The 24450-nt window shown below is 45.8% G+C and overlaps 1 protein-coding gene across 2 annotated transcripts in view; it reads left to right on the forward strand.

Moving 5' to 3' along the window:
- MLLT1 (MLLT1 super elongation complex subunit) overlaps positions 1-24450 on the forward strand; it is a 34309-nt gene that overhangs the window by 6066 nt on the left and 3793 nt on the right. For both annotated transcript variants that reach the window (XM_059489692.1, XM_059489691.1), the window contains exons 3-11: positions 1794-1876; positions 11451-11594; positions 13075-13200; positions 14827-15372; positions 19729-19816; positions 20589-20700; positions 22127-22226; positions 22436-22507; positions 23772-23843. In XM_059489692.1, coding sequence (XP_059345675.1) covers positions 1794-1876; positions 11451-11594; positions 13075-13200; positions 14827-15372; positions 19729-19816; positions 20589-20700; positions 22127-22226; positions 22436-22507; positions 23772-23843 — 1343 coding nt within the window. The remainder of the gene's footprint in view (positions 1-1793; positions 1877-11450; positions 11595-13074; positions 13201-14826; positions 15373-19728; positions 19817-20588; positions 20701-22126; positions 22227-22435; positions 22508-23771; positions 23844-24450) is intronic.

The raw sequence follows: 24450 nt of genomic DNA on the forward strand, positions 1-24450 counted from the left end.
AAATAACTGTGTTGGGATAGCACATAGAATAATGGAGTGGATTGGATTGGATTGGATTGGATTGGAAGAGACTTATGAAGATCATCCAGTGCCAGCCCTGCCATGGCAGGGACACCTTCCACTGTCCCAGCCTGGCCTTGGGCACTGCCAGGGATCCAGGGGCAGCCCCAGCTGCTCTGGGCACCTGTGCCAGGGCCTGCCCACCCTCCCAGGGAACAATTCCTGCCCAATATCCCATCCATCCCTGCCCTCTGGCAGTATAAACCATGGCCTTTGCTCAGTCATTTGCTGTATCATCTCCCTTTCCAGGGGTATTTTCTCCCAGTCCCTGAATTTCCTACACTTCCTTTAGCTTGCTCCTAATTCCAGTGTGCCTTTGAGCAAGGCATGTCTGGGTTGTAGCTCAAGTTCCTCTCCTAGTCCTGAATGTTTCTGAAGGGTTTTTTCAGATGGTGCCCTCTTGGAGCAGCTCCTGGTGCTGAAGGTGGGCTCGTGCTGCTGGCAGATTGCTCTTGGAGCCCTTGGAATTTGTCAGAACAGAGTGGCAGAGGAACAAAGGCTGCTTGGCACACAGGCTTAGGATTCCTGCTGCCATATTGGCACTGCTCTTTGCTTTGGGATTTTTCCCTCTAAATGACAGGGTTCTTGTAAGAAATTCAAGTTAAAGCAAGTCTAGAGGTTTTTGTTATTTTTAGGGATGCCCTTTTTTCTCAGTTGTGTTTGGAGTGCTGCTTTCCAGCACCTTAATGATGGTAGAAGTGCTTAGAGCTGGGAGGGGATAATACAGCTACATTAAAGGCAAATAATTTGTGTGCTTTTAGGTTTGATGTACTGTTTCCTAATCATATTAATTACTTGGAATTCTTAAGAGAAACTCAAAAGATTTGCACTGAATTCCTCTAATTACCTAATTGACTTTATTTACATATATTGTAGTGCATAAATTATATGCAAGTGCATCCAGTTCCTGAGAAGGGAGAATATCTGTGTGGGTCTCATGTTTCTCCTGGCAGCTGCTGTGTGCTGCTACTTCATGGCCAAAAAATGATCCTGAAATCCTCCAAATTGGATATCCTGGAATGGATAAGAGGAAAATTCAGGAACATGAACCCACAGCAGATAGCGGAACAGGGGGAACTGAGGCAGGGACATGCAGATTAATTTCTGTAAAGCAATTAACTTTTCTAATTGCTGTTTCTGCACTAAGCAGCTCTGACCTTAACAGCAAACTGGTTCACCTTCCTCCTCGTGTTTCCTTGTGTGTGAAATAAATAGCAGTGCTCACCTGCCCTTCAGGTTTGTTCACCTGGAGCGTGGCTCTTACCCAACTGTGAGCACTGGGGAGTGTTTCAAGGAAAAAATAATCCCCTGCTTGTGTGTGGCAGTGTTTTGATTCTGAAATATGGGCATCAAAGTAAAGTTTACCTTTCTGTGCTGTTCCACTTTTTGGGTCTTGGCCTTTCCTTGCCAGGCACTTGGAGCTGGCAGTTAGCATTGTTGTGGGCCTGCCCAGAGCTGTAATTGTATCTGGGTGCACAGGAGGGGAAGGAGCTCACTGAGACTCAGGCCTGCAGTGTTTTATGTTTCCGTTCCATGGGAGGAGCCAAGAACAGATTTCATGTTCTTAACTAAGCCTGTGGCCACCATCTTATTCTGTGTGGGTTTTTCCACAAAGGTCAATGTTTTAACTGTGCCCTGAGCTGTCAGAGGCCCAGCTCTCCTCTTGCAGCTCCTTTTTGCCTCAAATAAAGTTGTGCTGAATTCCAAGCTCACATTTATTTGTTCTCTTTCAGTGTGCAAGGAGCCCCCCTACAAGGTGGAGGAGTCTGGCTACGCTGGCTTCATTATGCCCATTGAAGTGCACTTCAAAAACAAGGTAGAATCTGATTTCTGGTCTTCTAATTGTTTTGAGCTGTGCCAGAGCCTGAAACTGCCTGACAGAAAGACTCTAAATTATGTGACTGTTTTATGTGTGTGTTTTTTATTAGTCTAATAAATAGAATTTAACTGGGAGTTGGAAGCTCCTGCCAGACTTCAAAAGAAAGCTTTTGGCAGAAATGGAATTGGATAAAAAGGTGATGCCAGGACAGAGGATGGTCCTGGAGATTCTGAGCAGAGATTGTGCCATTTGTAGCTTCTTTAGCATGGAGGATATTAAAGCAATTTAAAATATTTTATGTACATATGGAAGTAAATAAATATAAGACACTGATGCTATAAATATTTGTAAACACTGTGTTGATTCTCAATATATTAAAAAATCTGCTTTTGAATTTGCAAGCTTGTTAAATTTAACTGTATAGGTATGAAATCTGCAGAGGCCCAAGACAAACATTTGCATGTGTAGCACAAGTATTTAGAGCTGTCTTAAAGATATCCTTGTTCTTACTCAGTGCTCTTCCAGAAAGAAAACACTAAATATTTTAAGTCTTAAGATGCATTGCCAGCAAGTATATGAAAGTTAAAATTTGGATTTATTGCTTGCTTTAAGTCTACCACAGAGGTCACATGCTGTAGGTTATGAAAACAGGGAATTGGGCACTTGTGTTCATATTACCTCAGTTGCAGTTAAATTGTTTTGTTAAACATGAATAATGGATGTTTCTGGGTTTGATTACTGCTTAAATCATAAAATAAAAACTAATGTTTTGCTTATGATCCCTAAGAGGGAACTGAGGTAAACTAAACCAAGAATGTTGAGCTACATCCCTGGAATCTGTGCTCTCCCACCCCCTCAGAGCCCTTAGCCCAGGTGTGTTGACAGCAGACCACATGGAACAGCCTCAATCTATTTATTTCCCATCCTCCTTTCCCTGTCCCTCCCACAAACATCTGTCTGCTCTTCCCTTCTGTCCCACTCCAGCCCAGGGTGCTCTCCTGGCAGTGTCACTGTGAATAATCAGCATTTTGGGTTCTTGGCCTGCCACATTGCTCTGACCCCACTTTATGGCTTGGAGGAATAACCAGATAATTGGATTGGGCCACAAAAGACACAGTGTCCTCCTAAACCTGGGCATGTTTTGCCCACAAGTTGTTTTTTGGGTGGGCAGGGTAAACCAAAAGAAGAAGAATGGCAGGCAGGGGCTGAGGGGTGAATGTTGTTGATAAAAGCAGCTTTTTTGGCAAACACTTGAGTGCAACAAAAACACCTCAAAAGCTTGAAGTAGCCTCCCACAAACATCTGTCTGCTCTTCCCTCCTGTCCCCACTTCAGCCCAGGGTGCTCTCCTGGCAGTGAATAATCAGCATTTTGGGTTCTTGGCCTGCCACATTGCTCTGACCCCACTTTATGGCTTGCAGGTATAATCCACAAAATTGGAATGAGCCACAGAAGACACAGTGTCCTCCTAAACCTGGGCATGTTTTGCCCACAAGTTGTTTTTTGGGTGGGCAGGGTAAACCAAAAGAAGAAGAAGAATAAGAATGGCAGGCAGGGGCTGGGGGGGTGAATGTTGTTGATAAAAGCAGCTTTTTTGGCAAACACTGGAGTGCAACAAAAACACCTCAAAAGCTTGAAGTAATTCTACTTCTGGTGGCTTTTCTGAGGTTTTAGATGGGAAGCAGAAAATTCTTCATCTGCACTAAATGTTGGCTTAAGTCAGGTTCAAGATCCTTTACCCTCCTGACCAAAAATGTGAACTTCCCCAGGCTGATTCCTTAAAAGTGGAACCTCTAATGCCCGAGAGGGTGAACTGTGTTTTAGTTCTACACTTCCCTTTTATTTTCACTCAGCCATTCCCCACTCTTCCCTTTTCCCTGCAGCTCTCCAATGGTTTCTTTCACGAATCTCAGATCTCCCTCATTTCCTGTGGCTTTTCAGAGGTGTGACTGTCATCTGCATTCCTGTGTTTTCTTTTTCCCTCTGTCCCTCATATTCCTGTGTTCCTCATGGAGTGTGGAGCTGGCAGCTTTTCTGCCTAGAACTTGCTTTCACACCCACTGGGGTCATCACTCCTCATTGTTTCTCCACACACGTGACTGCAGACTTGTTCCCCAGCTCTGAGCAGAGAGGTGGCTTTTATAAATAAGGGAAATAGGTGGGCTCTGTTCTCCCTGGAAACAATGGAAGGAGCTGTTAATTTAGGAGAAGGCTCTTTGTTTCTGACATTTTGGTCTTCAGAAACATGACAAATAAATAGGAGAACAGGTTGAGTTGCAGACTTGTTTTTCAAATCTACAGATCTTCAAAACACTCATTTTTGCCCTGTTATTTTAGCTGCATGTTTTTCTGGAGAAGTTCTTTTCCATTTTTAAGCTGATTAACAAATTGCTAATTAAGGAGTTTCAGGCAGCACCTCTCATTATTTAATTGGGCCAAGGGGTGATTGAGGGAAAAGGTGGAAAAATGTTCCAGTGATGTTCTGGAAGATGGAACAAAGATGTGTTTTCAGATTCAACCATGAACTAAGGATTGCAGGGAGTTCAGCTGAGGGGGTGAGCAGGGACAGGACCTCAGGAGCAGCTGGAGCTGTGCCAGGGCTTGGCATGGAGCTCAGGGCAAGGTTCTGCCCCCTGAGGCTGCTGGGCACTGCCCAGGCTGCCCAGGGAATGGTGCCAAGGAGCTCCCAGGCTGCTCAGGGTGGCGGTGTTGGGGTGGCTCTGCAGGGATGGGGCTGCACTGATCATCCCTGAGGGTCCTTTCCAGCTCAGGATATTCAGTTGGGCTCCTCTGCCCAGTGATGATGCCATCTGGGAATTTTAAGAGCTCTGATCATTTTCTGTAAGTGGAGTTGAAGGAAATGTAAGAGGTAAATATTTCTGCAAAGACTGGGATATAGTAAAAATTAAAAAGATAGGGAAAGGGGAGGAGGAGGAATGGCAAAGGTTTAGGATACAGCCTGTGTTCTCCTGAATTAAAGAAGGTGTTAAAACACCAAATAAAGTCTTCATTACTTCAAGACCTTGTTCTCACTTTGATCTCTGTAACCTGTTGCCACTGGTGGGGATCAGCTGGTGTGAGTGCAGCAGATATTGTGAATTGATTACAGCATTTGGGACTCATCCTTGAGTAATTCTCTGCAAGTAGCTGGTATGGATTGGTCTGGGATTGGGGTGAAAAGGCTCTTTGGAGGTGACTGGGTGGGGCTTGAGGCCATATGTTCCTCACAATCTGAGACATTTTTGTTGGTGTGTGTCCTCAGCTGAAACCAGACTTGCAGAGGCTTTGGGATTTGTTTATTGATGCATGTTTAGCTTTGTGAAGGTGAGAAGAGAAAGGATTTAAAGAGGGAGTGAGCCAGGCTGTGGAGATTGATCTTTGCCATGGTTGGCTGAAATGGGGTTTTTTTCCACAATTTAAGCTCCTTTCTTATCCCTTTCCTTTCCTTGTTCTGATTTGTTGCTGGGATGACAAATGCTGGCTGTCAGAGCCCCTGTGCTCTTTGCTTTGGCTAAAGAAATACCAACCTGTGCTCTGGGAAGGAGCAGCTTTCCTAAGAACTGTTTTAATTAACTTCATCAGGGATTTTTTAACCAGCTTGGCATAAAATTGCCCATTGACTCTTTGTGTTGGAGGACTCTCTTTTTGTTATCATTGTGTGTGTTTGGAGCAGCAGACTCGGTGCCTTTTTGTCGGGTGGGGAAGTGTCAGGAGAGTGTGAAAAAGGTGTAAGAGGCTGTTCTTATCCTCTGTGCACATTGCTGGCCTGTGTTTGTCCTTGTGCTGCAATCCAGCTCCTCCATGAGCAGTCCTTTCTCAGCTCTGCTATTTGAATTGCAGAATATAAATTGTGAATATTGCAGCGAGCCTGGGCAGCCGGGGGCTCTGAGCAGCCACAGCACTCGTGCTCTCCTTTAACACTGGCAGAGCCTTTGCTGCTGTAACTGATCCTGAAAAACAAATGGCAGGGGCTCAGCAGGTTGATTGATAAAGCTTTTGGAAGTCGACTTGGCTAATGACAGCAGATGATTTGGACTGGAAATGTTCGTGTGCTATTTTTGTTTTGAAATCCTTTGTGTTCCTGTAACGAGGGCTGCTGTGAGTGGCTTCTGCTGCTCGAATCGATACAAACCCGCTACAACAAATGCCTTGCTGTTTTTCTCCTGCTCTTCCCCTTCCCTCTCCCCCTCAATTTCAACAGTCTGGAGGCTTTTTTTTTTCATTGTTGTCTCCAAATAAATCTCTTCTAGTGGTACACGTTGTAATACAGGTCTGGCTTTGGTATTCATTCCCTGTGACATTTTTTGCATCCTAATCAAATTAGATCAATCCTCCTCACAAAGCTAAAGGTCTAGTAGATTTTCATGTTATTCTGATATAAGGCAGATGATATTAATGCAACATGGATAAGATGGTGTATTAAAGTCTCTTTAAAGATGCTACCTCCTAATTTTAGTGCTAGAGATAAAAGCTTTGCAGGATTTACATAATGGATACATGGAACTTGGGCTTTTCCTATTAGTGAGAAGGAGATAAGCAAAGAAAGCAGAAAAATTCGTTTGATTTTTTCCACTGAGGTTCAAAAGAAAAATAAGCATATTTTATCCCTTCTGCAACCTTTGTAGAGGTGATGTAGAAAACAAACAGAGAGAAATATTGGAAAAGGGGAGAATTATTTGTGTATCAGAGTAGGAACTCAGTGGAGACGTTGTAGGTGGGCTGCACATATGGCAGGGGAGGTGAAACAGGAGCAGCTACAACTGGTGTCAGGATTGTGCCATCAGGAGGGGATTGGCCTGGGAAATACTCCTGGGGGAGGCTGGGGCAAGGGTTGGCCAGGGAACTACTCCTGAGGAAGGTGAAGAGCCTGTGTTTGCAGGAGACATTGGATTTTACTGAAATTGCCATTTTGGGCAGGATGTGCCCAGGTTTGAGGAGAGGATGAGTAGCTGTAGCCTGTTGGAGTTTACTCAGTGTTGCTGAAAGTTGGGGGAGGAGTGAAACTTATCCTTTTGTCTTCCCTTTGAGGGAAACATTTTAGGTCTGTCCTGTACCATCTTCCTTCCCAAACCTGCAGCAGTTCCTTTTGTCCTGCTGCTGTTGTCCAGGGAATCTTTCTTTTATCTTTTTCTATCAGAAATTAGGATGGATTATCAATTTACCCATTCTTTTATCTGAGCAGGGTCAAACCCTGGGCTGTGTGTGTTTGAGTAGCCATTCAGGGTGGCACATCCATTGGTACCTCCAGATGCTGAAAAAAATTAATTTTCATATATATATATATATGTGTGTGTGTGTATATGTGTGTGTATATATATGTATATATATATGTGTATGTGTGTATATATATATGTATATATACATGTATATATGTATGTATATTTGTATATATTTTTATGTGTATGTATATTTATATATTTTTATTTATATGTATATTTCTATATCATATATATATATATATATATATATATATATATATATATATATTTGCAGTGTGTGGCAAGGCTGTGTTTGCAAAGACAGCAGCTTTATCAGCCATGCCAGCTTCATATCATGTATTTGTAAGAGTTAGCAGATTGTTAAGTGCTTGTCTTGGAGTAGTGAACAGATAAAGAGATGTATTTACACTAATCTATATTATTTATACTCAAATAATTATTGTACTTATTACATACATATATATAATAAAATATAGATTAGAAAAATCTGATTTTCAAGCAAAGTAATGAAAGGCTAATGGAGGAAAGTCCTAAATGCTTAACCCTGGAGAATTTTCCAAAAGATAACATTGATTCATGGGTTCCTGAGTGGAACATAAGGCTGATTATTTCAAAATCTGAATATTGGGCTATTCCCTTTCCAATGCCCTGTGTGGAAGCTGCTCCAGGACCAGTCAGACAGGTTGGACCAGCCTGTGAGGGTTTTCATTTCTGCAGTTCTGGATAAATGCCTCTGTCAGGCTGGATCCATGGCAAAAGGGAAGTGGTGTTAGATGTTATAGTTATTGAATAACCATGAGCCTGCTTCCTTGGTGTGCTAGATTTTTGTAGATAATTTTGTTTTATGGCTTTCTAAAAGTGATTTATGAGCTTTATGCGCACGCTACCAGTGAAATTCTTTTGATTTGTGTGAAGTGGCAAAAGGGCACACCCTGCCTTAAAAACAAGACAAGGAAATTTTAACAAAAGACTTTCAAAAATTCCTTCTCTTAAGAAAAGTGCCAAAAGAACTTTAACCCATTACTTCAGAACTCAAAGGAAAAATAAAGCAGCTTCAGAGCTCCTAACAGCTCAGTGGCAGGCGGTGCAGACAGGAAGCAGTAAAAATAAAACCTAATGTACCCAGCTCAGGAGATTGGAGGTGGAATTGGGGGATTCACTGGATGAAGGGAAGTTTACAGCAGCTGCAAATAAAAGCTCTGGCTTTGTGCTGCTCACTTGGAGTTTACTTCTCTGGCATCCTGGGATTTAAGGGGCAGATGCAAAGTGAGGTTCTGAGGTGCCTTGCTGAGACATCCCTGCACCAGCTTAACTATTTCATGGCCAAATGAGCCACTGGATTTAAATCTAGAAATGTGAATTGTTAAAAATAGCTGTGGACCACCCTTTTAAAAGCTTTTCTTGGATGTCAGGCCCTTTAGAAAAGCTTATGGTCTTGGGAGCAGCAAAGTCTCTTCCCTTGTCAGTTTTTCTGTTTGTTTGACATCTGAAAATCAGAAGATTAAATTCTCTAAGAGCAAAGCTTGGCTTGTTTGTGTAGTTGCTGCTGAAGCAGGAGCACATGAAGGGTGTGTAGGATTGTTTGTAGGGTGAGAAAGAACCTCCTGTGAGTTGCAGCAGGATGTGTGGATCCCAACATGTTATTGACAAAGGCTTTGAAGTGTGGCACTGTGGACTCAGCCTTTTTATTTCAAGTTAGAGGATGGCTATGTCTGGGTCAATTGAGAGAGATTTTCCTTGGGTTTCTCCCCCCCTTCTTCCCCTTGATGGTTGTTTGGAGGGAAGAACCTTTTAGGGAGGACCGGATGGATTAAGCTTTGGAGTGGCCTGAGCTGTAATCATTAGCTGGGCAGTGAGGGCAGTAAAGGAAAGAATGTTTATTTGCAGCTTTTTGCTTTGAGAGTTTTGTGGTGGTTCTTGTAGGAGTGCTGTAATCTCAGCTATTCACTGAGGGAGGGGTGGGGGGCTCCTTATGGCCTGGGGGATACAAAGGAGATTTTAATGATCAGGGCACTCTGCTGGGGCTCATTCCCAGGGCAGTTGTGATCTCTGAGCTGGAGGATATCACATTAAAAAAATGCCTTAATTCTACAAAAAATTCAATTCAATTTTTGGTGATAAAAGCACCAAAAAATGGGATACCAAGGTGAGAGGAAAAGGGATCTGCTGCCTCCCTCCTGCTTGGAAAGCAAATGGGCAAATGACAAAGCAGAGCTGGTAATGGCATGGCAAAACATCTCCTGACCAAAGCCTGCCATTGCTGATGGAGCCAAGATTATTTACTCTGTTGTAAAGCAGGGAAAGCATTTAGAAGCCATTATTAGGCCACATTTGGATTTCTATTCATCCTTCATTTCGGTTTATTAGGCTTTGAGGGACCCTGTGCAGCTGCTGTTTGAACTGCAGCAAGCACACACGCAGAGCTCGCTAATGATTCAGTTAATAAGAACAGGCATGGAAAACAGGCAAATGACAGGGCAGGGTGTTTTGCAAGGATTTTTATTCTTCCTCACATGTATCTGTTTTAGTAAACTCCTTTCAGGAGTGTGTGGATTCCTCAGGACTTTCCCAAAAGAAGGTCTGAATACCTGGTGTTGGCAGCATGTTAATATGAGACTGTCCTCTGTGACCAAACCCTGCTGCTGTTTGAGGGTGAGGATCCAAAAGCTCACCTCCTAGATAAGCTTGTAGTACTGATTTTGACGTAAACCAGGTGTAGCTACCACCCTTTGCATTGTTAGAGGTGTAGTTTGTCCAAGGAATGGCCCCTGCAGCAAACAGCAGGAACTGGGGTGGTCTGAAGCTGTTTCAACCTATTTTCAGCAAACCTAATGCAGTGCCTGTTCCCATCCAACAATGCCACTGCAGCAGGAAATGGAGCTGCTGGGAGGGAATTCTGGAAAACACTGCTGTGCAGCTGCTCAGTGCTGCACAGGGAATGAGGCACGTGGGGTGCATGGATGGAAATGTGCAGGGCACTGCTGGCCTCACTGGGCTTCCCAGCACAGCCTCTCCTGCACATTGAATGTCTGCTCTTGTTTGAGGGTGAGGATCCAAAAGCTGACCTCCTAGATAAGCTCAGGGTACTGATTTTGATGTAAACCAGGTGTAGCTACCACCCTTTGCATTGTTAGAGGTGCAAAGGGTGGTAGTTACACCCTTGAATTTCCTCTGTGACCAAACCCTGCTGCTGTTTGAGGGTGAGGATCCAAAAGCTCACCTCCTAGATAAGCTCAGGGTACTGATTTTGATGTAAACCAGGTGTAGCTACCACCCTTTGCATTGTTAGAGGTGTAGTTTGTCCAAGCAATGGCTTCTGCACCAACAGGAGGAACTGGGGTGGTCTGAAGCTCTTTCAACCTATTTTCAGCAAACCTAATGGCTGAGGCTGGGAGCCTGCAGTGCCTGTTCCCATCCAACAATGCCACTGCAGCAGGAAATGGAGCTGCTGGGAGGGAAGGAATTCTGGAAAACACTGCTGTGCAGCTGCTCAGTGCTGCACAGGGAATGAGGCACGTGGGGTGCATGGATGGAAATGTGCAGGGCACTGCTGGCCTCACTGGGCTTCCCAGCACAGCCTCTCCTGCACATTGAATTTCCAGCTTGGAAATCAAACTGCAAGAAACACCCAGGCAGTGTTCTGTCCATATTTTTGTAATACACAAGAAGAGGAATTTTAGGGCAAAAAGAGAGGGATTTCTTCCATTCTGTGCTGCAAACGCAGCGGGTGGAACAGAGGCAGTGAGGCGCAGATGATCCCCCCAGCACTCACACAAACTCTGGATTTCTTGGGTGAAAGTGCCCTTGGAAAGTTCAAAAGCCTGGCATATCTTCCCATTCAGCCCCTGCAATATGCATATTGAAAAGGATTTTCCAAACCAAGCCATCCTTTTCCCATTGCCTTTAATCTTTTCTCGGTGCCTGCAGAGATGCTGGGAGTTCAGAAGTTGTTCCTTCTCTCAAAAAGGATTATGCTTTTCTTAATATTGATACTTAGAGTTGCTTCCCAAAGGAGATAGGATCTGAATTTTGGTGAAAACAGTAGTGCATAAAGCTTGTGAATCTGCTTTTCTGGGCAAACTTGAACAGCTTTAAGCAGACAATTTTCAGTCAAAAATCTGTGCCCATGCATTGCTTTTGCAGTGAGAAGCCTCATGCCTGACTTCCTGATGAACAATGTTAACCTCAAGCACAAATAGTTTAATTTCCAGCTCTCTGATCTCATGGTGAAAAACTCCATGAATGCAACACTCGGTGGTTTATTTGGGATTTTCAGGAGTGACTGTTTGCATCCCCAGGCTTAGTGTGCTTGCCAAGCTTCTTCCAGTTTCCCAAAGCCTTTCTTGTTTTTAGGAGGAGCCCAAAAAGGTTTGTTTCACATATGACCTGTTCCTGAATCTGGAGGGGAACCCACCTGTGAACCACCTTCGTTGTGAGAAACTGACTTTCAACAACCCCACCAAGGAATTCAGGCGCAAACTCATCAGGGCTGGAGGGGTAAGTGCCCAGTTTGGGATCCTGAAAGGAGTGGGCTTGTTTTGTTCTGAGGTTTCTTTAAGGCCAGCAGGCTTCAAGCAGTTTTCTACATTCATTTAAAAGATGACCCAGCCAGTTTTGACTGGTGGTTATAGAACTGCAGCACTTGCAGCAGAACAAATCCTTTGTTGGTGTGTGGTTGGTGACACTTCTTTTGTCGATTTAAATGTGAGCATTAATATCAAAGCAGAAAACCCCTCTGGAAAGTGGGATCTGCTGTGGATGTTGCCTGGTGCCAGGAGCTGGGTCAGTACAGAAAAGCTCAAGGAAAGAGAGAGGCTTTCAAACCATTCTTTATTATTATTTTTTTAACTTAATAGTTAGTGCTTCCTGGTCAATAAATGACCTCTAAACCTGGCACCAGCTACTTGTGGCTTAAATAATAAAAAAAAAATTATTGAAAAATTGGATAATATAGAGTGAAAACAGCTTGGGGAGGGAAGTAGATATTCTCTAAAAGGTCTAGTTGAGTATGGGTTGCTACAGGAACTGAACCTTTCCATCTGGGAAGATATTGAGCAGGGATAGACTAAAGGATGATCCTCAAATAAATGTAAGATCTGGGCAAATCAGTCCAAACCACGAAGTGCAAAAAGTTTTTAATAAGCCAGAGGATATCAAGGCCAGGTTGAACAGAGCTTGGAGCAGCCTGGGATAGTGGAAGGTGTCCCTGCCCATGGCAGGGGTGGAATAGGATGAGCTTTAAGGCCCTTTCCAATCCTGAGCACTCCATAATTCATGTTCACTGTGTGCCAGTGCTTTCCTGTACTGGGCAGAGAGAGGAAGGTGCTCATTTCAGCCCTTTCATCTCTAGGATTTTCACAGTATGGTGTTTTAGTCCTTGTGTACTGAGGTGTTTCAGCTGTTAATCACTTTTGATGCCTTTTCTCTGGTGGCAATTTTTCACAGAATTCTCCTGATAATGCAGGGAAGGTAAGAAAGGAATTGTTCCATGGAGCTCAGTGCTTGGTGTTAAGATTTTGTGAAGGGAGAGACCCAAGCCCTGTTTTTTTCCTTTTCCCCCTGAAACAGCAAATTCAGCTTTTCCTGAACCAAGGAAATCTTGCTCATTCCTTCCAGATTTATCTCCCTTGCCTTTTTCAGGGGAAGAGCATTTGCAGCAGAACACAGAGTTCTTGTCCAGAGCTTTATTGCCTGCCTGTGCTCAGAATATTGGCATTCCCTTTGGGAAAGACACTCGATATTGCATTGCTGCCTTTCAGTTTTGTGAGTTTAATATTCTGTATTTGAGGAGTTGCCTTGAAACTGAGCATTCCATAGACAATACCTTTTTATGGCCTTTAAGCAGGCGAGGAAAAAAACATTGAAAAGATGAATAATAGTGTGTTAATTGAGCAAGTGGCTCAACATAATCATGTGTTAATAGTTAATAGTCCATGAGATTTTGTGCAGACATAATTTCCCTCCTCTTTATTCCCAGGTAATGGTGATGCCAGAAGGAGCAGAGACTGTTTCAAGGCCAAGTCCTGATTATCCAATGCTGCCCACGATACCTCTCTCTGCCTTCTCTGATCCCAAGAAGACCAAACCCTCCCATGGGTCAAAGGTCAGTGCAGCACATGTTTGGGTCAGCCTGAGGTGAGGGAGTCTTTCAGGCCAGGCTGCTGAGAGCTTGTTCAGCAGCTGTTCCTGGCTGCTGCTAATTCTGAACCTCCTTGTACTCTGCAGTTCAGTACTTAATGGTCTGGAACTTCCCAGCCTCTAGGAGGGTTTTTTTTATGATCTGATAGACTTCTCTCCAGGGAAGTTTTGAAAAGAAAATTAAATGTGCCAGACTGGGAATTTTTGGTGGATTGTGTCGTCCTTAAAGGCAGATGAAATCCTCTGTGATGGTTCTGGTTGTGTCCCTGATGCTGAGGATGGGTTCTGGGGCTCTCTCACTGCCTGCCATGCCCTGCACCCCTTGGGAAGTCAGCCCTTCCTCTTCCTCAGGGCAGTGCTGAGAGAACATCAAACCTGCTTCACTTGCTCCAAGGGATGCTTTTCCTGCTGGATGTTTGTGTCCAGCAGCAGCCAGGGCCTGACACTTCCACAGAACCTCAAGTTTTTTTTTTTTTTCCCTTATATACTGAAGTTATTTTTGTATAATCCTACATGGGGAAGCAATCCCCAAGCAATGTGTTTTAGAGCAGATTACATGCGCTGTGTCAGCCTGAACAGTCACAGGTATTAACAACAATTCATTTCCCAGTGTAATTCAATTCTGATAGCCATGTTCTTCAGGGCTCTAAACACTCTGGCACTTCAGTTATGCCTTCTGATGTTATGAAACAGAGTGAAGATGACTTACCTGTTAGTGGCTGATTTAATTTTGGTCAGGAATTAAGCACTGAAAGCACAGCAGAGAAATAAAGGGCTCTGAGATGAGCTCTGGTGAAAATTGCCAGTTGTTAAAGAGACAACATTCTCCTGCTTCCCTTCCTCCAGGGTGCTCTGAGAGCTGCATCTGTGTTTGCATTCAGGTTAAACCTGAATTAAACACCTGTAGATGTTTCTACACAGAGCCTGGAAAGGAGCAGAACATGTTTTATTCTTACTAAATGTTGAAATGCTCACTGCCAGTGTGTGTGCAGCAGCTTGAGGGAAGTGTGAGTGTTTACCTGGGCTAAACCTGAATTAAACACCTGTGGATGTTTCTAGACATAGCCTGGAAGGGAGCAGAACATGCTTCATCCTTTCCTAAATGTTGAAATGCTCACTGCCAATTTGTGTGCAGCAGCTTGAGAGAAATCTGGGCATTTACCTGGGCTAAACCTGAATTAAACACCTGTGGATGTTTCTAGACCTTTGACAGAGCCTGGAAAGGAGCAGAACATGTTTCATCCTTTCCTAAATGTTGAAATGCTCACTGCCAATTTGTGTGCAGCAGCTTGAGGGAAGTGTGAGTGTTTACCTGGGCTAAACCTGAATTAAACATCTGTAGATGTTTCTAGACCTTTGACAGAGCCTGGAAAGGAGCAGAACATGTTTCATCCTTTCCTAAATGTTGAAATGCTCACTGCCAGTGTGTGTGCAGCAGCTTGAGGGAAATGTGGATGTTTACCTGGGCATGTGGGGGTGGATTTCTGCACAGAACAAACATTGCCATGTGATTTATGAGGATGTGTTTTATCATTCTGTGCAGAGCTGCAGTTTCATACCCAGCTTGCATGTTTCTGTTGCTGAATTTTAGGATGCAAACAAGGAAAGTAGCAAAGCATCCAAGCCACATAAAGTAACCAAGGAGCACAGGGAGAGGCCCAGGAAAGACTCTGAGAGCAAAAACTCCTCCAAAGACCTTGAGAGAGAACAGAACAAGCCTTTGAAGGACTCCTCCAGAAAACCAACTGAGAACAAACTGCCTAAGGAGGAGAAGGCACCTCCAAAAGCTGCTTTCAAGGAACCAAAACTGGCCGTGAAGGAGACCAAACTGGAGAACACCTCTCCAAAGGGGGGGCCACAGCCGGAGTTGAAGTCTTCCAGCAAGAGGCCCTCCAACGTGGAGTCACCAAAGCCTAGTGCCAAAAAACAAAAAAAGAGTAGCTCCAAAGGGGTGAAGAATATCCTGGGGACATCTCCCAGAACCTCGTCTTCCTCATATCCAGAGAAGAAACAAACCAAGGAGAAGATGAATGCCAAAGTGGAAAAGGTAAAATCGGAGAGCGAGGCCAAGGAGATCAAAAAGCCTGTGGAGATGGAGGAGTCAAACTCAGAGGATGAAACTTCTTTCAAGTCAGAGGTGAGTAGGGATTTATTCTTTACCACAGTGTGGAAGGATGATGTTAAATCCCTGCCTGGAAAAGATGTTAAAAATAATCTCTCAGAGAAGATAGAGCAGCAGATTGGGAAATGCTTAGACTGGGTTACATCTCAAATAAAATTCTTCTTTGAAACTCCAGTCAGTATTAAATATTCCTCCTGTACAAACTTTTTGAGATTTATCTGCAGGCAGTTACCTAAAAGTCAGAGTTGAAGGTTATGGTCCCTCATTGATCCCTTGCAGTGACATCTACAGAGCTACAAGAGATACAGAGACACTTTCTGCCTGCTCATAAAGGCAGTGTTTTAGATTCTGATCATATTTCAGAAAAGAAGGAAATCATCTCAGTTTTGGTAATGAAAAAACCCAGTATTAAAATGTAAATAAAGCCCCTCTTCCTATCGTGGCCTGTAAGAAATGTGCCATTTTCTGAAGCTCAAAATGCTGAAGCTCAAAATGCAACCACATGCCACTAAATCTAAGTAAGTTGTGTTGTGAAACATAAAACAAATTATGTTCTTGTACTACTATTTTTAAAAGCTGTCTAAATATTTTTTTCCTTTTTACAACTGAGAACATTCCTCATCCTCTGTTTTCTAAAAAGTGTTTTCCAAAAGAAGGCAAAAAAAATGCAAGAAGGAACAGGCAAATCCAAACTCTTGCTACTTTTCACTTGTATATTTGTTAAAAAGGAGCCATATATCTTGTAATAGGGTTCACAGGATAATGTCATGGGAATTCTGGGACTGATTCCTCCTGACCACTTTAAGAAAGGTTTATTTTATTAAGATTAATTTTCTAGGGACAGTTTGTATTATGATTTAATCAGCACTGTGATACAACAATACTGATGTGTTTGTCAGGAAGGGTTTTTCCTGCTGGACTCCCAGTAGAAGAGTTTATTGGGCAGTGCTAATTCCACTCTGCAGAGAATTCCCATCCCTGGCAGTGCCCAAGGCCAGGCTGGACAGGGCTGGGAGCCCCCTGGGACAGTGGGAGGTGTCCCTGCCATGGCAGGGGTGGCACTGGATGGGCTTTGAGGTCCCTTCCCACCCAAACCAGTCTGGGATTTTATCACTTCACTTCCCAGATGGATAAATTTCCACATTAGGCATTAGGAAGAGGCAGCTCCTCTCTCCTTTGAGCCTTTTACCAAAGTGCAGCAGTGCTCAGCAAGCCCCACATTTCATTCCCAGACCTCCAGCCCTCCCTGCAAACCTGTGACTGTGCACATCCCTCAGTGTCCTTTGCTGTCCCTGAGGTGTCCCCATCCCCTCTGGTGCCAGCAGTGTGAGCTGACAGTGCTGCCAGGCTGTCCCTGGAACCACAGCCTGTGACAGTGGGGCTGAGCATCTGCTGCAGCCTGTCCTGCCCCAGTGTGTCCCCTGTCCAATGTCCTGCCCCAGTGTGTCCCCTGTCCAATGTCCTGCCCCAGTGTGTCCCCTGCCCCACGTGTGTGTCCCCTGCCCCAAGTGTGTCCTCACTGCCCCACGTGTGTGTCCCTGCCCCAGTGTGTGTCCCCTGCCCCAGTGTTCCCTGCCCCAAGTGTGTCCCCCTGCCCCAGTGTCTGCCCAGTGTGTCCTGCTCAAGTGTTCCCTGCCCCAGGTGTGTGTGCCCTGCCCCACGTGTGTCCCCCCCTGCCCCAGTGTGTCCCCCCCTGCCCCACGTGTGTGTCCCCTGCCCCATTGTGCCCTGCCCCAGTGTGTGTCCAGCCCCAGTGTTCCCTGCCCCAAGTGTGTCCCCTGCCCTGCCCCAGTGTGTGTCCCCTGGCCCAGTGTGTCCTTGCTGCCCCAGTGCCCTGTCCCAGTTCCTGCCCGGTGTCCTCGCTGGCCCAGCTCCTGTTTAGGGTGCTGGGGACACTCCGTGTGGCAGACAGGGAGTGGTGGCAGAGGTTCCTGTGGCACCTGAGCCCCAGCCCAGCTGCAGAGTGCCCTGGCAGCAGCACCCGGGCTCTGGGGAGCACCCTGGGGGATGTCCCTGTCCCCAGCACTGGTTCTGCCCCAGGGTTTGTGCTGGCCCTGCTGTGTGGGGCCGCTGGGAGCCACATCACTGAAGTGGGGGTGGAGCAGGGCCTGGAAACTCTTAAATCAGCTCTGCTGCTGCAGCCAGGGGATTGTGCAACACTCAGGGCTGCAGCTCCACGGTGCCTCCCAGCTGCCATCTTTGCAGGCTGCTCAGAGGGGACACTGCAGAGCTTCTCCTGCTGTTTCAGCTCCTTGGCCTTTATTCTTTTGAGGTTTTTTAAATTTTTTTTTTTCCTTCCCCCACCAAGTGCAGTTCCCTGAGCTGGCCTCATGCTTGGCTGCCTCGGTGCTGACAAAAGGGGAGGCAGGGATGGGAGGCAGGATTGCTTTTTGCTTTGGTCACATCCCAGTGACAGTCACTGAGTGTGTCCATCTGCATCCTCCTGTCAAAGAGCTGATGGCCTAAATGGCAAAAGGAGAGATTGGTTATCTCCAACAGCTGCTGCTTAGATCCTGTTAAGTTAATTTTAAGGGATTTTTAAGGGAAGACTTGCTGATTATCAGGAATGAGGGATGTAGGATTGGAGCTGTGGGTCAGATGCAAGAGCTGTGCTCTGTTAGCTTGAAAATATTCATAAAATCCCACCATGGTTTGGGTGGGAAGGGACCTTAACTATAATTCAGTGCCACCTCTGCCATGGCAGGGACACCTTCCACTGTCCCAGGCTGCTCCCAGCCCCGTCCAGCCTGGCCTTGGGCACTGCCAGAGCTGTTCTGGACACTCTGTTCTCTCTGCTCTCCACTTCCATCTTGGAATTTCCCTAAACAGCCAGATCTGCTTCAATGTGCCAATAGACCTGATACTGGAACTGTTAAATTATTCTCCTTTGCTCCTGAACCCTTCCCAAGGGCTGTAATACCATTTTTGACACATTTCCCCCCTTCTTACAGTGAAATAATAAAAATCTTGCCAATATTTTGTTCACAGTGTCAGCAGGGCAGGGATTGTGCCTCTTTGTGCCTGTCTCAAGGTTTTTAGGGTATTAACCCTTCCTGTGTCAAATAATTTATCAGTGGCTGTGTGTGATTCTTCAGCATCAGGAGTAGTAAATGGATCCCTAGGAATGAAACAGTGAAACTGAAATGCTCATTTCCAGGGAATTACTTTTAAAAAGACAAGATATTACAATACTTTGAGAATCTTTAAACTAGAACTAGAATCTTTAAACTGAGTACCAAAAAAACCCCATTTTAGGGGATTTTAGGAGCTGCTTGGGGGCAGAGGGAGTTGCTGTGGCCTCTTCTGCCCTCTGGTGGTTGTCAAGGATATTGCAGGTGATTGCTGCCAGTATCGGCTTTATGATTAAAATTTCCCAATCTTGCCCAAATTTCCTTCCTGGATGCTGCTGTTAGCAGTAATTAATTTACTCTTCACTCATTCTTACTGCACAGGATACTCCTGTTGTTGCTGCCAAGTGCTGACACACAAATTGGGGTCACAAGGGTTGAGTTGGTCTCTGTTATGTTGGAGCCAGTGGATCACTCAAACTGGTGTAGAGACTGGGTTTAGGATATAATAATAAGAAGAATAATTTAGAATTAATGTTGGAGTCATGTGAGCTAGCTGGGATAGACATCTCCATGTCTGTGAGGAAACGGGTGGGGAACTGGGATTGATTGGAGAAGTGTTGGGGTCACCTCTTTGTGGCATTCCAGTGCCTGAAGGAGCCTGCAGGAAAAATAAACTGATTATGAATGGTTCCCAGTGCCAGAGGGCAGGGCTGGATGAGATATTGGGCAGGAATTATTCTCTGGGAGGGTGAGGAGAGGCTGGGATGGAATTCCCAGAGCAGCTGGGGCTGCCCCTATCCCTGGCAGTGCCCAAGGCCAGGCTGGGCAGGGTTTGGACCACCCTGGGATGATGGTTTGGATTAAATCATCTTTAAGATCCTTTCCAACCCAAACCACTCCTTGACTCTGCTCCATGGTCAGTGATCAGTCTGAGGTTCAAGGGAACCTTGGTGGGTACAATAAATACAATTTTTAAGAGGGTTTGGGTAGGTTTGGGTTCTGTACTGCTAATCTGTCACACTTCAAAGCAAGGGCTTTAATTTAAATGTTTATCATCATTTGGGGAGTTTGAACCTCATGGTGTGAAGGGGTTTGATGTTGCTCCCAGGAGTGCTGAGCTATATCCTGCAAGATTCCATAAATGTTTTTATTCACCTCACATTTTGTTTTTTTCTGTAACCCCAAGAACTGTATTCAGTGATGAGTGATGCTCCTGCCTCACAGTGCTTTGTGCTCTGGTTTTCTGGATTAGAAAGATTAAGATTCTTTTTCTTTTGTTTCCCTTTTATGGGGGGTTAAGTCTGTCCAGTCCAGCCCTTCCAACTCCAGCTCCAGCTCCGACTCCAGCTCTGACTCTGATTTCGAGCCATCTCAGAACCACAGTCAAGGTGTGTTGCAAGAAGAGTTTGTTCAAACCTTCCTTGTGTAACCATAAAATGCTCAGGAGAATTAAATGTGCTTTTCCAGCACTATAATAATACAGTTTCTTGCATGCAGCCATGTGTTGGAGTTGTGATGCTTCAGCAAGAAAAGGCAATAATGCTATAACATCACGAACAAGTATTTTTCTTCTCTTGGCAGCTAATTTATGAGTAGGGAATCCCTCTGGATTTGGTTCTTTCCCTTTTGGCTTTGGTTTCTGCCTCAGTTTATAAATGTCTTGCTGCTGCCTGATCTGTAGAATCACCAGAACAGTTCTCCTCCAATCTCATCTATGTTTTATTAAAAATTATAAATGTGCCATTCATCACTCTGCCAGTGTGTAACAGCTTCTTTCTCAGATCCTTCCACTGATAACCCAGGGAGGGAAACTGGCAACACAGTAAATGTTCCAAATGCAGCAAATACTGCGCTGCTCCTGTCTCCAGTGACATTTAAATCAACCCCACAGGCATGAAAAATGTGCTTTTGTTCTCCTTTGGGAGGGGAGGGAGCTGTAAAGTTTGTCAGCTCTGCTTTAGCTGCCTGCATAGGGTGTCCTTTGCCAGTCCCATCTCACAGGGAGTCAGGACTGGGTTTGGCTGGGCTGGGTGGGGCTGTGAAGGGTTTGGCTGTGCTGGGGCTGGGTTTAGGTTTGGCTGGGTGGGTCTGTGAAGGTTTTTGCTGTGCTGAAGCTGTGCTGGCTCTGCCCTGGTGCTGAATTGCTGTCCCTGTGCCCAGGCCCCCTGCGCTCCATGGTGGAGGATCTGCAGTCCGAGGAGTCGGATGATGACGACAGCTCCTCGGGAGAGGAGGCAGCAGTCAAAACAAACCCTGTCAGCAGGGATTCCAGGTGGTTACAAATCCACAGCAGGGCTCTTGGGTTGCTTTTTACCCTCTGCATTTTAGGCTGCTCTGCATGTGGAGGGAGGAATCAAAGGGCTCTGTGTGGGAGGGGAGGAAGGGCAGATGTGTGGGGTCACTCAGCACAGAGCTGGTGTGTGACCGTGTTCACAGGAGTTTTGGATGAGGGAAGAGATGAGGCTCTGACTCCATGTTTCAGAAGGTTTGATTTATTATTTTATGATATATATTACATTAAAACTATACTAAAAGAATAGAAGAAAGGATTTCATCAGAAGGTTAGCTAAGAATAGAATAGGAAAGAATGATAACAAAAGGTTCTGTCTCAGACAGAGAGTCCCAGCCAGCTGACTGTGATTGGCCATTAATTAGAAACAACCACATGAGACCAATCACAGATGCACCTGTTGCATTCCACAGCAGCAGATAATCATTGTTTACATTTTGTTCCTGAGGCCTCAGCTTCTCAGGAGGAAAAATCCAAAGGAAAGGATTTTCCATGAAAGATGTCTGTGACAGTGGTGACAGCAGGGTTGGCTCCAGAGCACAGAGAGGAGAAGGCACTGGGAGGTGCTGAGCTGGGCTGGCAGGTGTCAGTGACTGAGCCCCTTCAAACAGTCACCTCATTGTGACCCTCAGATCTCTGCTGGAGTGTGGCACCTTTGATCTGTGGGGCCAGGCAGTGCTGCTCTGGGGCTCACAGGGCTCTCTCTGCCCTCTTTGTGCTGGCTGCTCCACTCTCTGCACTCAGTGACAGCTGTTTCCTGCCCCACACCCTGGAAAGAGTTGAACTTCACCTTCTTCCCTCAGGAAACGCTGTTACTGCCCAAACCTGGAGTCCCAGTGAATATTTGAACCCAAATGCTTGGCCCAGAGAGCAGCTGCACATTGGAAATGCTGGTGGTGGTTACCAAACACCAAATATCCATTATTGCACATGTCATCATCAAGGAAACAATAATAGAGGGACTTTGAAGGGCGTTTTTGTAGACCTTTAGGGGATAACCAGTTCACCACAGGATACCTGCCATATCTGTAGGGCCAAAGGAGAATGAGAATAAATAGGAAATCTCAGAGATTACACCAGCAGCAACACTAAATGCATTTTTTGCCTGTAGAAGTATCAGTGAGCCTCTCATGCAGGTACTTTGTAACACTGGGAGGAATTCCTGAACAGCTGCTGTTTGAAATGAAGTGGTGCTGAGTTGTTCTAGGGGACTTTTGAATGCCAGAGTGGAACTGGTGCTGTAATGTGGCACCCAAAGCTCCCTGGGGAAAGTGGGTCACTGGAGATTGCAAGAATCCCTTTCTCTCAGCCTGAGCAGTAATCTGTGATAAAGAAGAGAATTTCACTCAGCTCTGTGTGGCTCAGCTGGTGCTGAGTTTGCTGCTCAATCTGTGCTGTTGTTTTTCAGACTGAGCCTCAGTGACAGTGACAGTGACAACAGCGCCGACTCGTGCCCGCCCAGCCGGGAGCCACCTCCTGGGCAGAAGCTGCCCCCAGCAAACAACAAGGTGTGAAACCCCTGCCTCCCTCCTCCCAATGCTGAAATTGTTGTGTTTGTTTGCCCTGCCTTGGAAATTCTTCCTTGCACCACATTTTCCCTGTCCTGTCCTCAGCTGAGAGGTGATCCCCCCTTTCCAGCTCTCTGCTGTGACACCCCCATGTTTCCTGAGCTCATTCTGTTTCCTGAGCTCATTTTGTTGGTTTCTTTTCCCCTCAGGCATCTGGAAGGAAAAGCCCAGAGTCTTGTAACAAGCCAGAGAAGATCCTGAAGAAGGGAACCTATGACAAGGTGTGTCCTGTGGAGAGGGATCTTCCATGAGGGCCTGGAGGGATGGGACACAGGGAATGGCTTCCACTGAAAAAATGAAATTTAGATGGGATTTGGTCAGGAATTGTTCCCTGGGAGGGTGGGCAGAGCAGTGGGGCTGCCCCTGCATCCCTGGCAGTGCCAAGGCCAGGCTGGACAGGGCTTGGAGCACTCAGGGACAGTGGGAGGTGTCCCTGCCATGGCAGGGGTGGCACTGGATGGGATTTGAGGTCCCTCCAACCCAAACCATCCCAGGATTCTGTGATTAAGGAGCTGAGCTTAATCAGAGGATGGTTGGGCCTCACTGTGCACAAAACCACCTGAATCAGCCCAGCCTGTTCATTGTTCTGTCTCAGCAGGGTAAAAGCTTGAGTTTAACAAAAAGCAGATGTTGAAAGGACAGGTTTTGGAGAGTGACACTGCAGAAATTGTGTACATTAAATAGCTGGAGCCCCAGGGGGTGTTCATAGGCAAAATGCTGAAATTGTTGTGTTTGTTTGCCCTTTGTCTGAACCAATGGCCTGGTCACTGCTGCAGTGCTGGGGCACTTCATTAAAAGGCAGTTTCATCTGGCTTTGATCTTCTAAATTAAAGATTATTTGATGCTCTGCTTTGCAGGTTTACTTGGAACCTTTGTTTGTTCAATGAAATTCCCTCTTTCCTTGCCTCCAGGGAGGGCAGAGCAGTGTCCATTCTGTGATTCACTGATTCTGTAAATCAGTTTTGCTGCTACAGACCTGTTGCCTAAAAAAACCTAAAAATAAGAAAAAAACAAACCACTCTTACCTAAGAACAATCAACATATTGAGCCTGTGAGCAATCCTTCATTTCCTGCTGTGGTTTAGGTAAAACCACCTGGAAATACAGTGCACTCCAAAGATTTTTCCTTACCTAAATGCAGATGATTGCTCAGTAGGTTGCTGGGTTTTGGTCACTGATGTTTTCAGGTAATTTGGAGTTAATTAGGAGAACCCACTGATGAGGAGCTCACACTGAGGGTCACCAAGGTGAACTTCACCTTACTGAGGTTCTTAAAGGTTCTGCCCAGTTCTTGGAGCTGGTTACAGGTGTGAGTGTCATTAAATAAAAAATAAAAGGCTTCAGAGCACTTGCATTTAAGGGAAGTACTTGAGCAGGAGGAGGAGGCAGTAAAAAAGTTGGGAATGTCTCAAAGGGCCTCAGGTTCTTGTGATCCTCTCTGGGGAGGTCCCTTTGGCAGCTCCACGTGTCCCTGTTTGTGTTTCAGGCCTACACGGATGAGCTGGTGGAGCTCCACAGGCGGCTCATGGCACTACGGGAGCGCAACGTGCTCCAGCAGGTACAGACCCTGGCCCTGTGTCCCTGCTGTCCCTGGGATCTGGGGTCCAGGAGCTCAGCCAGACCCTTCCACACAGCTTCTGCTTTGCTTTGAAAGCAAAAATACCGAGTAAAAAATAAAATCAGCTGTGCATGCAATGGTTTTGTTTGGAGTGGTACAGGAGTGTGGCGTGGGCATCTTCCCTCTGCCATGCTGGTAGCAATCCCAAAGGTGGGATATCCTGGTCTGACTGACAGCTTGGTCTGACTGACAGCTTGGTCTGACTGACAGCGTCCTCCTGGGAGGGGATGGAGGGGCAGGGACAAGAGCCCAGCAAGGGCTGCAGCTGTGCCAGGCCTTGGCATGGAGCTCAGGGCAAGGTTCTGCCCCCCGAGGCTGCTGGGCACTGCCCAGGCTGCCCAGGGAATGGTGCCAAGGCTGCCAGAGCTGCAGGAGCTCCCAGGGGTGCTCAGGGTGGGGCTGTTGGGGTGGCTGTGCAGGGACAGGGGTTGGGCACTGGGGATCCCTCCCAGCTCAGGACATTCTGTTATTTTATGATTAAAAGGAAACCTGCCCACATCATTGTCCAGACTGAGCTGGTCAGGCAGGGGGAGCTGGTTTCCTTTTT

Source organism: Ammospiza nelsoni, chromosome 27, assembly GCF_027579445.1.
Source record: "Ammospiza nelsoni isolate bAmmNel1 chromosome 27, bAmmNel1.pri, whole genome shotgun sequence".
Taxonomy (NCBI): domain Eukaryota; kingdom Metazoa; phylum Chordata; class Aves; order Passeriformes; family Passerellidae; genus Ammospiza; species Ammospiza nelsoni.